Raw genomic sequence first — 13,063 nt, 5'->3', positions numbered from 1 at the left:
TAGGAATTATAATATCACCAAAGATACAAAAATTTCCATATTGATTGAAAGTAAAATAGAGTTGTATCCCCTCTTGGTGTTCATTCAAAAATTGTTTTCCAAGAGATATATATCACAACAATAGCTCTATATTATTTCTTTCATACACCAAGTCCTCTAATCATATCCCTCTAATACAGAAGTGTGAAATTCATGCATGATTGTTGTGATTTGTTTTAATAAAATTCATAAATGTTAAATCAAATTGTAGTTAATAAAGAGTTTATTTTTTCCTTGACAAAGAAATTGATGAAATAGAATGTCACAGGAATCTTTTTCTTGCAAAGCATTGGGTATCATTCATGAATCATGTTGCAATATATTTTAAACCATTTTACCAAATAGGGTATAGGTGTGATGAACATGGTATGGTTTTCTATTATTATTATTTTATCGGAACCACCTTTGCAAGAATTCTAGAGCTACTAGGATTCTTGAGCTTCTTATGAGATATAAGCATCCATTTCCACTTCCATTGGAGTTTTGTCTTTTTGAGCCACATAAACTCTATTAGCTTCTATTATGTGGCTTCATAAAAAATGAATCTTTTTCACCAAGATATTTTGGAATCCTTTCAACAGTAGAAAATAGAAATGCATACATCATTCTTTATTAAGATGGCTAATAATTTGTATATAATTGGATTTATTATGTATGCTAATGTTTTTAGGAAATAAAGGAAGTTATTTTATTCAAAATATGATGAGGCCAATCTCTATTTCATCACTTATATGCAAGAGATTTTCTTTGTGATCAATTATTAGAAATGCAACATCAGTAAAGTGGCTCAACTTTGTTATTGACATACAAAATATGAAGACATATTTGATACAATGATCTCACTATTCATAAATCACAAGAAAAAAAATTCATCACATCAAGATGGGTTTAAAGAGTGATCATATATTTCAACTATTCTCTTGTAGTTTCATGTTTAGATTTGACAAGAGATTTTTTGTTCTTGCAAGTGCTTATTTTACTTTCTAACATTCCTTGGTGGAAAAGTTTCAATTTGCAAGCTATTTCTATTCTTTTAAAGATTTACTTGATTTATGATTTAACTAACTAAATGTAAGGATTCTAAAGGTTTCTATATCACTGTCTTCAGCAAATAACCTTATTGTGAACATAATATGTAACTAACAATATATTTTTAAGAATAACTAACTTGTTTTAACTACCAATACTATGATAAGGTTTTTTGTTACATTGTTATATATGTGGAGAAAATGTTAGTTACTATTCATTAAGTCTCCTTTATTTCTTGTAGCTCTCAGAGGCAATGATAAAAATTGTGGGGAAATTGTACATTACCAAGTTGCTAAAAGGAACATTCTTCAAGAGATGGTTAAGATTGTTAGAAAGAAGGTTTTTGTATGATGTAAACATCTTTTTGTGTAGTTTTTTCTATTATTATCATTAATTATCTTTATCAATTCTAATATATGAATGTTCTATTATAAAATATCTTTATCAATCCCAAGATATGGATAAAGACATAAGAAGAAATTGTATTGATTTATACAAACAAACTTGGTAGGTAAATGAAATTTAAGGAATTCAAATTATAATAGCTTATCAGTTATGATATAAGTGAACTCTAAGAACCAACAGATGAAGTATCTTATTTTAAACTAGTGAGATATTTTCTTTTGTGTGTTCTATTATATGTGTACACCTTGGTTTATTGATAAGGCAACCATGATAGAGGTTTGAGATCTATGTGAGACTAAGAACTACTTTTCTATTCTCATGCATTTTTCCCTCGATTCTAATGATTAGGAGAGGTGCATTTTGCATAACATAAGGTACACTTAATTTTCTGCAAACTAAACTCTGACAGGTAGTTCCAAATCAAGAAATAAAATCTAAGCAAGGCATACATAGCCAAATAAGGATAAAAAATAATCAATCTATCAATTTTACTAACTCCTATTAGTGAAATTGCACAAATTTGTACACATATCCATTTGTAGGATACCGCTTCCACTTATGCAAGAAATAGGTGATCCATATCTAAGATGACCTAAATGGTTAGGTTCACAACACAATGTTGAGGACTCACATTATCTCTCATCAAGACAAAAAGAATAAAAATATATTTCAAAAAAAATTCCTCACTCTTTTCTTGGTTGAACCTTACCCATGTTTGCATCCTGAAAAGCACAAACCTGTGTCACCTTTTATAAAGAAATGTGATATCAGAATGTGACAGTTCAACATTAATGACAAAAAAAATGGTATTTGTGTTTAAAATATGAAGATGATGTAAACTAATGAAATGTGTAGAATTCTATGAATTTTATGCCTATAATTTTTATTATTTTTTTGACTAAGAATTTATTCATTTTATTTTATTTTGAAGTCCCTTTTTTAACTGTAAAAAATATAGGATGTAGTTCCCATCAAACAAGTATGTGCAAATCATCTTTTTTTGTTCTGATTTGAAAACATTTTATAGATGGCATGTATAGCTAGTGCACAAAAAAAGAAATAATTATTTTTGATGTATATTTTCTTTGTTATAAGTACTCAAGTTTGACATTGTCAGAATCCAACATTTTTTTCCTCCCGTCAAAACTTCCCTATCAAATCTATACCTTCTTGAAAAAAATTTACATACTTGTGAAGAGGATTCTCTCCTCTAGTGATAAATATATATTTTTTAATTTTTTGATATGATTTACTATTTTTTTTCATTTTTTGAGAGAGCATCTTCTGAAATGTTGAAATATCGACTTATAATATTTTGAGATTATAACATATTATTGTTAGAGTAAATAATTAATATTTAATTATTTATTCTATTGCTTAAGTTTACTTAGGTCATGCATTTATTTAATATTTCGTATTTAATGCATGTTGTGACAACACGGGAGTTTGTTCCCTTCTAGTTGTCACACTTATCTTCTAGCTTGTTCTACAAGCTTCCATGAGCTCTTTATATTCGAGCTCTCCTCATTGTATTTTGATAACATTGTGAAGCCATTTCTTATTGTAAATACATTTCTGCTTGTGTTTGCATTTTTGGCTCTCATGTCCGTTTAGGGTTTTTACCCGTGCTCCATGCTCTCCCCTTCTTTGGCTTCTCTTTGACAGGTTTGCATGCAGGTGATCTTGGCGTCTTCGGAGTTGGCTTTCCTCAACTCCAACATGGTATCAGAGCCTTCCTGCTACTGCTTCGTTGAAGAAATTTTGAAGCCGTGATTTGAAGTCACAAACCCTAGTTTGTTTGTGCATTTTTTCTTCAAATCAGGGGATCAGCGATTTTTCGGAGCACTTTGGGTCCAAACGGAAATCACCATTGGATCCGGAAGGCCGTTTGCAGTCAGGATTCATATAAAGCTTGTCATTTTTGGAGACAGAGCAATTTTGGCGATTTTTTGAGGATCCCGGGGTCGCTGCCGTACGGATCGTACGGACGCAGAGCGGAAAAAAAATTTTTTAAACGCATTTTCGGCAGCGCCGCCGCCGCGCCACCGCGGGGCCACCGCCGCGCCACCCGCGCGCCGCCCGCAGCGGCCGCAGCAGGCAGCGCCGCCCGCGCTCAGCCGCGGCTCCTCCCGGCTCCGCCGCTGCCCGGCCGCCGCTCGTCCGCTGCCCTCCGCCGGCGGCTCCTCCCAGCTCCGCCGCCCTGCGGCCACCTCCGCCGGCGGCTCCACCGGCTCCGCCGCCCTGCGGTCTCCTCCGCCCGTGCTCCGCCTCCGCCCGCCGACAGCTCAGCCGGCCACTCTGCAGCACCGTCAGCCGAGCAGGCCACTGCGGGGGTGACACGTGGCATGGGCGCCACGTGGCACCTTGCCACGTGGACCCGCCACGTCACCCCTGCCATGTCATCACTGCCACGTGGCTATGCCACGTGGCTCTTTTTTTGCTGCGACGGCTGACGGGCCGTCAATTTTAAGCGCGGGTTATGATGACATCAGCATGACGTCATCCCTATGTCATCAACCTTGCTTGCACTCTCCTTCAAGTTCTCTTTTGGACCTACTTGTGGTTTTTTGGCCATAACTCTTGCATACGGAGGTATTTTTCCGATCCGAAAGAAGCGCCGGAAAGCTGGTTCCGAGACGGAGATTTTGGTGTAGGTATTTTTAGGTTTTGATGCTTTTTTATTGCCTATTTTTTCAGTTAAAGTCCGAAGTCCTGTTTTTGACTCCGGCATGCATATCTTTTGCATCCCATGTCTGTTTTTGGAAAACTTTATATTTTTGGAAAGCTGATTCTGTGTACTTTTCAGAACTGTCATTTTTTTTCCTCACTTTTGGCCTCTTCTCTTTCTATCATAGTTTTGGCGTTTTTGCTCTATGGTTGATATTTTGAGTGTTTTAGGCCCGAGGATCGTTTTCCTGGCATGGTTTGCTTTATTTTAGGCTGTACTTTCTTTTGGTTCAGCTCCTTTTCATTTCTGATCATTGTGGCTATCTTTTTGAAGCATTTTTTATTTTCGCACTGAGATAAATTGTCACTTTTGTATTCTGGGAGTCATGAACGTTGTTTTGAGTCAGGTGTACTTGCACTATTTCATAAAGCACCATGGGGGGGATTATTTGTTTGCTGTTTTAGGCATTCTCCCTTTGTCAAGTGAGTGTCCCTTCCACGACATTAGCCCATGCAGAGTCAGTTAGACCGTGTCTTTATCGGTGTCTGTACCTCTTTCCCTCTCTCCTCGTTCTTGGTTCGTTTGCAGAAGATTTTGGCTCACCTTCTCAGTTGCCTGTCATCACACCCCGTCTGCATTAAGGGGGGATTATGCTGTGTTCTAATGCATCCGTGGTTCGATGGTTCGATAGTGTGAACTATGTATTCAGTGGTTGATCCTACATACAAGGCGATTGCAGTGGCTGGCTACCTATGCATTTCGATGAGATGGATCATCTACCATATAGACATGCTCGGCTCGTGCCTTCTTCTTCCATGGAGGTTTCTTTAGATCAGCAGTTTGATAGATTTGCAACTTCTTCATGCTTCAGTGATGCTGCTTCTTCATGATCATTCATTGTTCCTGTTTTAGGGGACATTTTCCCTAGTTGGAGACTTCTTCAGTTCTTCACTGGGTTCTTACCTCTTTTTAGGGGAGGGTTTTTCCCATGTGGTTTTCTCTCTTTCCCGTTTACAGAGGTTTCATCTTCTTGCATTGTACTTGGGTACCTAACATGGCCTCGTTGCCGGGACCTATTATGCATTTCATCTTAGCTTTGTGAGCTTAAGGCATTTCCCTAAGTTGCACTTAAGGGGGGGTGTTAGAGTAAATAATTAATATTTAATTATTTATTCTATTGCTTAAGTTTACTTAGGTCATGCATTTATTTAATATTTCGTATTTAATGCATGTTGTGACAACACGGGAGTTTGTTCCCTTCTAGTTGTCACACTTATCTTCTAGCTTGTTCTACAAGCTTCCATGAGCTCTTTATATTCGAGCTCTCCTCATTGTATTTTGATAACATTGTGAAGCCATTTCTTATTGTAAATACATTTCTGCTTGTGTTTGCATTTTTGGCTCTCATGTCCGTTTAGGGTTTTTACCCGTGCTCCATGCTCTCCCCTTCTTTGGCTTCTCTTTGACAGGTTTGCATGCAGGTGATCTTGGCGTCTTCGGAGTTGGCTTTCCTCAACTCCAACAATTATAACTAATCAAAACACTCAAAAATTTATATAATGATGATATTGAATCTGAAATCTATAAAAGGGTATTTTTAGTTTTTTTTTAAAATTGAGTTTTGATAGAGAAATGAGATTTGACCAAACAAGTTTTTGTGTCACAAATGGTGACACAGATCTATGCTTTTACCCTCAGACATATTCAAATGTCTCACAGTCAAGATGTTTGATGAAATTATTTTTCTTTTATTCTAATATTGGTATAAAATCAACCCAATTTGACAGTAACCCATTGGACCTTCTTGTGGTCATGGAACACAAGATTTTTGGCAATCGTTAGAATGTTTTTCATTATCACAACAATTTTGTTAAGATTTTATTCTTAACAACCAAGACCTCTTAGAAATTGTCTGAACACAACGAGCAATCAAAAAAATAAAAAATGAGTCATTTGTATTGTCACTCAAGACAATGTGTGTCAAATAGTTACTTGATTTGGTGGTCAAAACTTAGTAGTTAATGCTACTATTTGTTTGAATTTTGAGTCAAATCAATAGTTTCAAAAGTGTTATAGGCCAAATAAATAATTACAAATAAGTCTTATCTTTTGTGAGGCCTTGCAGGAGTTACATGTGGTAGCAGCTTTCTACTTTAGTGGCTCTCTTTGATCGTACAAGGCTTCCTCTCACCCTAGACCATATTCTATAGTTCTAGATTTCTTTTCATGGTGGGGCACGTCTAGCTAGTTTCTGGCAACGGCCTACATCTCTTGTTTATAGGTTGTTCTAATTTCACTTGGGCACCATTTGGTGTTCCCATTGTTGGTTGGCTTCTCTTGTTGTGTTCTGGTAGTCCCTTAGATCCTCTTTGTGGTCTCCTACAAGATATTAATAAAATTATCTTATCTTATCTTATCTATTTTCTTTTTATAATTTGAGATTTTTCTGAGTATTGCTTAAAATTTCCTTTAGTACTCCTCACACTCTTTCCCTTGTTATTTAAGTGACTCTAGTTTGATTCTGAGTATAATTATTATGGTTATGATATTATTTTCTATTTCAGCTACATTCTTGTGGTTATGGTATTATTTTCTATTTCAACCGCATTCTTGGACTCTATTCAATCAATGAAAAATGGTATTGAGTTGCTTCTAACGTTAGTTTGTTTCTTGCTTAGTCTTATTGAGAACCCCTTAAGTCTAGAGTTTTCCAAGACACACCATAGGCCTTATTTCAATGTGCTTTGAAAGTATTTCAATATGAAGGGATTGGCCATTTATTTGGAAAATATGCCTGACAGAGTACAAAATTTCCATGCTAGTTTGCCTACAAATAAACCAAATTGCACAAAATATCCATCATTTTGCTGGCATATAAATCAAATCACATCAAGTAGTTATTATTATAAAAGGTCATCCTCTATGTTATTTCCTCATTAGGTGACAAAGAAGTGCCTATATCCAATGGGGCAGCATTGGGTTGTATTCCTTCATTTTTAATATTTTTAACAATTTCCCATATTGGCCTGAGAAATGAAGTCTTTGATAAAAAAATAATGAATACACAAGTTTCAAAACATATATTATTTTGGCATACGATAGTAAAATGTAATTACATTGATTTGACTTTGCAGGTAGAACTGTGTATGGCATAAGATTGAATGCTTCTTAGTTTTTTTGTATAAACTTTGGATAACTACTTCGTGGTTCTAAAAGAACATAAGTCATGAGATTCTTTTTCCTCTGCATCAAGTGAGAATGTTGCTAATTGTCTTTTAAGCTCTTGTACCTATTAGTATCTTCTTTGCTAGACCACATGAAAATTTAGATGATATGTTGTTGTATGAATCATAGTAAAAATGTTTCAATATTATTTTTTTCTAGTTGTTGTAAGAATTTTAGTTTAGTTGATTATATTCTCTCAAAACATGCTTGCATTAGAGAGATGCAAAGGTCCAAGTCAAATGCTTCCTTTCACTATTTAAAATATGTACTTGGCATATTGTGGCCTTGTACTTGAAAACATTAAAGAAATGGCAACAATATGTTTTCCCCCTAAAGGTTTGCATATTTCCTTATGATTGGAAATTGACTATTTTTTAGGTTGAAATTATTATATTTCTTTTTTCTTCTTTTCTTAATATGCCCATATTAGTTGCAATTCTGCAACAAATGTGACTGCATTCATAGTTTATTGATTCCGCCCTCTCAATTCTTTCTAATTGTAGTGTAATATGTTTTTGCAAGGGGACACAATAGATCCATATTTACCCATATCCTTTGCATAATTGGTAGCCCCTCTTCCCTTGTAGCATTTGATTTCACGATGAATTTACCAAAGAAATTCTTGATACTCCAAAAAATAGTCTATCGAGAACATATGCATTAATGCATATGTTTTGGATACAAACTAAGTTTCTCGATGACATCTCTTCCATTAGTTTAAAACCAAGTGCTAATATTTCATGAGCTAGTTTGCATTATGAAAGAACCATATAACTATTTGGAAGATCATTTGATGGTTTCTTTCATCAGCAAAATGAAAATCACATAATTTGAAGAACACAAGCTCTTCTCAGTGTCTCCTTGTGTTTTCTTGATATCACCTACCCATTCATGAGGAAACTAAAAGGATAATTTCTCAGCACAAAATCATAATACTATTTCTTGAATTTTCATGATCTAGTTCAAGAGTAGGGCTTACCTCCATTGATTCCATGCAAATGCTTGTGGCACTCTTTTCCATTGTTTCTTTTATTATTAGATTCTCTTGTAAATCTTGCTGAACCATTTTTGTCACGATAAAGGTGCAAGTGTAAAAAATTTAAGCATAAGTGTGAAGAATCCTCCAATAAGTCCTTCTAGACCCTTTTTGCAATGGTAAAGGTCTGACGATAAGAGACAACCTTTAAACTTAAAATTTGTCCTCTACTTTGTTGGGAGATTCTTTTGCTAGATCTCCCTTCCTATTGTTTGTGCAAACCATATAGATATAATTGCATTTTAAAGGGAAGATTTATTTTCCTTATAGTCCTCTATGATGTGGTTTTTGTGAGAAGATAATAGTTGAAGTTATAGTTGGTCGCTAAAAGGGCATTTTCAAAATAAGCTGCTTAAGAGTCTCCCAATATGTGCCTTAATTGGCAAGTAATCTAAAGAACAATAGTTAGTATTCCCACTAGCTAAATGTATCATCTCTCTAATTGGTAATATTTGTAAATATTTTACTTATGAATAAATTTTGATGGAAAGATTACTATCCAATGATCGTAGAATCCTTAATTTAACATGACTTGGAAGATTACAACTCAAAAATTAGGATGTAGAAAGCTAGAGCCAAATAAAATTTGCTGGTGTCTCTATAAAATTCTTTTAGATGGTCTACAATAGGCATAGCAATTCTACTCTACTTATACATCTGTAAATCCACAATTTTTTTTAGCTGTATAGGCTAGCCAACTTTGGCCAATCATACATAGGAGCTTTGGAAATGGATAATCAGTAAGATTTGAAATCCCTTTTTCTCAAGGCAAGCATCTATTCAAGTGTCAAAATAGGGAAAATTCCATTGGAATTTGAAAAAAACTAAAAGTTTTCGATCACTAAGGGCATTGTCACTGCATTCAAAAAAAATTCTTTAATCGTTGATCTTTGAAAAATAATTGCTACATTTTTGTCTGTCATTGTAAGTTGTTGTCATAAAACCCCAATGAAATACATTAATTATTATTTCTACCTTCAACACCATGTTTAGTTCCTCAACCCAACATCACTGCAATCTATAACATTGCTAACCTTTACTAGTTTGATAGTTTATAGTATCCAGTTTAATAAATATTGATTCCATATTACGGTGACTCTCCTAAAAATGTCATCATTATATATACTCTCAAAATAATTCATTCCCTCTATAGGTTCATTTTTTCTATTGAGCACACAAGAATATTGCCACTTTGAAACAATGATCATTGAGCCAGTTCTCATTGAGTATATTCCATTGAGTAAGGACTCATGAAAATAATATAAATCTATGATTGCTAGAAATACTTCCAATACAACAACTCATTCATTTTTGTTCAAATACTTTCATCTTTCTCTTTGCTATCATTATAGATAGAATGCCAAGTGAGTTGCCAAGAGAGTGCAAAAAATAGATGAAATTTTGGGACTTAGCAATGCTAAGATCAACTAGCCATCACAACTAGAAAGGGATGGACTTGTAAAGAATATGATTAGATATTGTACTATTGAAGATGAAATAGGTGGAGGTTACATGTTTTTTGGCAATGGAATTTTACTATGGGGAAAGACTTGGGTGCAAATATAGGACAAGCCTCCAATGAAACTATATCATATGAGCTATTCAAAAATGAAATTTGAAAACAAGTTGTTTGCTTATAGTGGCATTGAAAACAACCTATGAGGAGTTGCATTTGATAGTGAAATCTATTTTTACATGCTACACAGATTAATCTTATGTTGTATATGTTTCAATGATACAACAATTACCTAGTCAACTTTTCTAATTAATTGGCAAGGTTCTCACCCATTCAACTCTGTCGCAGATGTGAAACACTATTTCAAGCCATTAACCTTAGGTTTTGAAAATTAGCCCTTGTCTTAAGATCAAGTCTTAAAAGTTAAACATTCTCCCAATAGGTTATTGGTCATTAGTTTATAGTGGTGTCAAAGCTTAATATCTTGCCAGCCAATGGGAAGTAGAGTCACTTTTTATTAGTAAAAAATTATTATCTAGGAAGAGGGTTCACAAAGGTATTATTTTAGAACAAGGAAAAATAATCCATTAGAGTAGCCAGAGATTTAAAAGGAAAATCCTATTGCCAATTTATTTTCTAAGGGAATAATAGAAACCATGGTGAAAAGAGAGACCAATGAGAGAAATATGCAAAATTTGAATAATCTTGCTAGGGGACAATAGCAGCTAGTCCACTTAGTGATATAGATGATGAAAAATATGGATGTCAATCAGAACAACAGAGGCAACAACAACACCCAAATGAATAATGAAGAAGCTAGTAATACTAACATACCTCTTAATAATAATAATAATTCTAGGGTAGGGAGAGGAACATCATCTCTGATACTTTCTAGAAAATGTACTTGTAGCTGAACCAAGGAAAAATTAGCTTGATCCACATGTCATCACCCTCTCAAATTTTGATCACAATCTAATCAACAACTATGTTTTGTGACTTATCATCAATGCGACAACATTCTCTTTATCCTATCAAAAAAATTGAACTAAGATAATCACTAATAACCATTCAATACATGTGTATAGGATTTTTCCCATAAGCAAGTTGAGATGGTGCTTGTTATCCATATCCAAACTATTAAGCTCCATGTTGAGGATAACCATACATTGTAGGTGCTTGTCAGTTGTAAACCTGCTAAGGTGTAACTGGCTACCCCTTCCCTTGTGGTGTAGTCCCTTGATTTGAAGAAAATTGGGGTGGTCTGTATCCTTGTGATGGAAGTCCATCTTGTTGAGTAGCTACAAGTTGTGCAGTTCCTAGGGGCCATAACCTTGATTACTATAGGCTTACTGATCATATCCTTGTTATACATCTACCTGTTGTCCATATCCCTATTGTGATGTGACCTGATTCCCATAGGCCTGGTTCTCATAACCTTGTTTGGGATACCCTTGCTAGCCATATGTACTTCCTTTCCCATCACTACCAATGTAGGGCTACCCAAAGCCATAGTTTCTTTCAGCTGAATGTGCACTAATATGGCTTTGTTATCCATACTAATCATAACCTCCAAGCTATTGCACTAGTCAACCATATGGATGAGATATGCATTGTTGAGGTGGACTGGAGTAAGGTGTTAATTATTGATACCTATACCCTAGTTACTACATATGAGGTACATGTGGTGGACCCCATTGTGCAGGAGTTTGAGGGGAACAACATTGCCATAGACATGGGAGGACCTCTAAAACAATTCTCATTAATTATAACTTCATTGATCATTTCTTGAGTAGACCTAATTTTATTTTTGGTGTCAATCATCTGCAACGTCCTTTAAGTGGATGTATCCTTCTCAAGAAGATGTAACAGTATTAGGAAGATGTTTCTCATATTATCCTTATGTTAAGTTTTTTCATTCTTTGTTTCAAAGCATTATATTCCTCACCTTGCATAAATTCCTAAGAGATATTTTGTTAAAAATAATTTAGTGATTATGCTTGTTTGATGTCTATCAAATTTATTTCAAACCATTGCATAACTAAACTTTTATTTCAAACAAGATGTTATTTCAACCTAATTCATTCTAATTAAATGAGCATCATATGGTGAATGTTGGCTTTCACAATCACTTAGGAAGTTTTGGTATCATGTCTCTTTGCTATAAAATCTTCATGTTGGGTATTTTATTTTTTTTGGAAAAAGAGGGGTAAAAATTTATTCAATCAAAACCAAGATACAGAGAAAAAGGCAAAAGGCCCAAAACAACATTACAAACTCTTGTCCTCTAGTAACATCTGATCCATGATCTCACAATACTCAAAAGGTAACTCATCCCTACCATTAATATCCCATCTACCCACATTCTTTGAAGCCCACTTAGCTAGACAATCTGCCACTCTGTTCCATTCGCAAGGGGTATGATGAAAGGAGATAGAGTCCAAGGACCTATAGAGACAAAGAATTTGTCTGGCTAAAGAGGCAAGTTGCCAACTAACATCTTCCAACTTCTAGTTATTCAACATATCCATAACAATTTGAGAGTCAAACTCATAGATGATCTTTTGCCACCCTAACGAGCAGCCATGCTCAATAGCAACCTTAATAGCCAGGGCCTCCATCAGATTATTAGAATGTTGACCCTTGTAAACAGAGAGGAGAAAAACCACACCACCATCATTGCCTTTTCCAATAGCCCCAATACCGACATGCCTAAGGTTCCCCCGAGAAGACCCATCTATATTGATCTTCAAGAACCCAGTTGGGGGAGGGGACCACCTCCCATCTCTACACACCCAATGCTTACCATGGCTCGGTCTTTTTTCGAGAGTGCCTCCCCAGCATTTATCACCCAAGTTCAAGTTCCTCATAATAACTTGTTCCCCAGGATCAATATTAACAGACATATCACACTTTGCATAAATTGTCTCCTAGAGCCTATTAAGAATCAACTTCCACAATTGGGAACTTCCAAGTTTGGAATCACAAAAAATTCTGTGATTCCTTTCCAGCCAAATGTTCCAGAGAATGAAGACTGGACCAACCAACCAGGCAACCTGTAAGAAAGAAATCCTCGCTGGAGGTCTACCCAAGCTTTCCTAGAAATCAATAAGAGAATTAGCATAAGTACAACCATGACACCAAGCCTCCCACCATCTATTCCATATCTCTCTTGAAAAGGGGCAGAGAAAAAACAAGTGGGAGACAC

General features: G+C 35.3%; 1 protein-coding gene across 1 annotated transcript; it reads right to left on the bottom strand.

The window, feature by feature from the left end:
* Positions 1-12,365: 12,365 nt before the first annotated feature.
* Positions 12,366-12,761, bottom strand: LOC149561308 (uncharacterized). The gene has a single exon (XM_089827793.1). The coding sequence runs from the start codon at positions 12,759-12,761 to the stop codon at positions 12,366-12,368; it is 396 nt and encodes a 131-aa protein (XP_089683919.1).
* Positions 12,762-13,063: the final 302 nt, after the last annotated feature.

This window comes from Cupressus sempervirens, chromosome 4, assembly GCF_028749045.1.
Source record: "Cupressus sempervirens isolate cs-2001-9-10 chromosome 4, ASM2874904v1, whole genome shotgun sequence".
Classification (NCBI taxonomy): domain Eukaryota; kingdom Viridiplantae; phylum Streptophyta; class Pinopsida; order Cupressales; family Cupressaceae; genus Cupressus; species Cupressus sempervirens.
Note: the sequence above shows the minus strand (reverse complement) of the source record. Positions and strands in the feature narration are given on the sequence as shown.

Excerpts from the sequence above, each read along its gene's own strand:
- LOC149561308 (XM_089827793.1), bottom strand. The coding sequence starts at position 12,761 with ATGTCTGTTAATATTGATCCTGGGGAACAAGTTATTATGAGGAACTTG.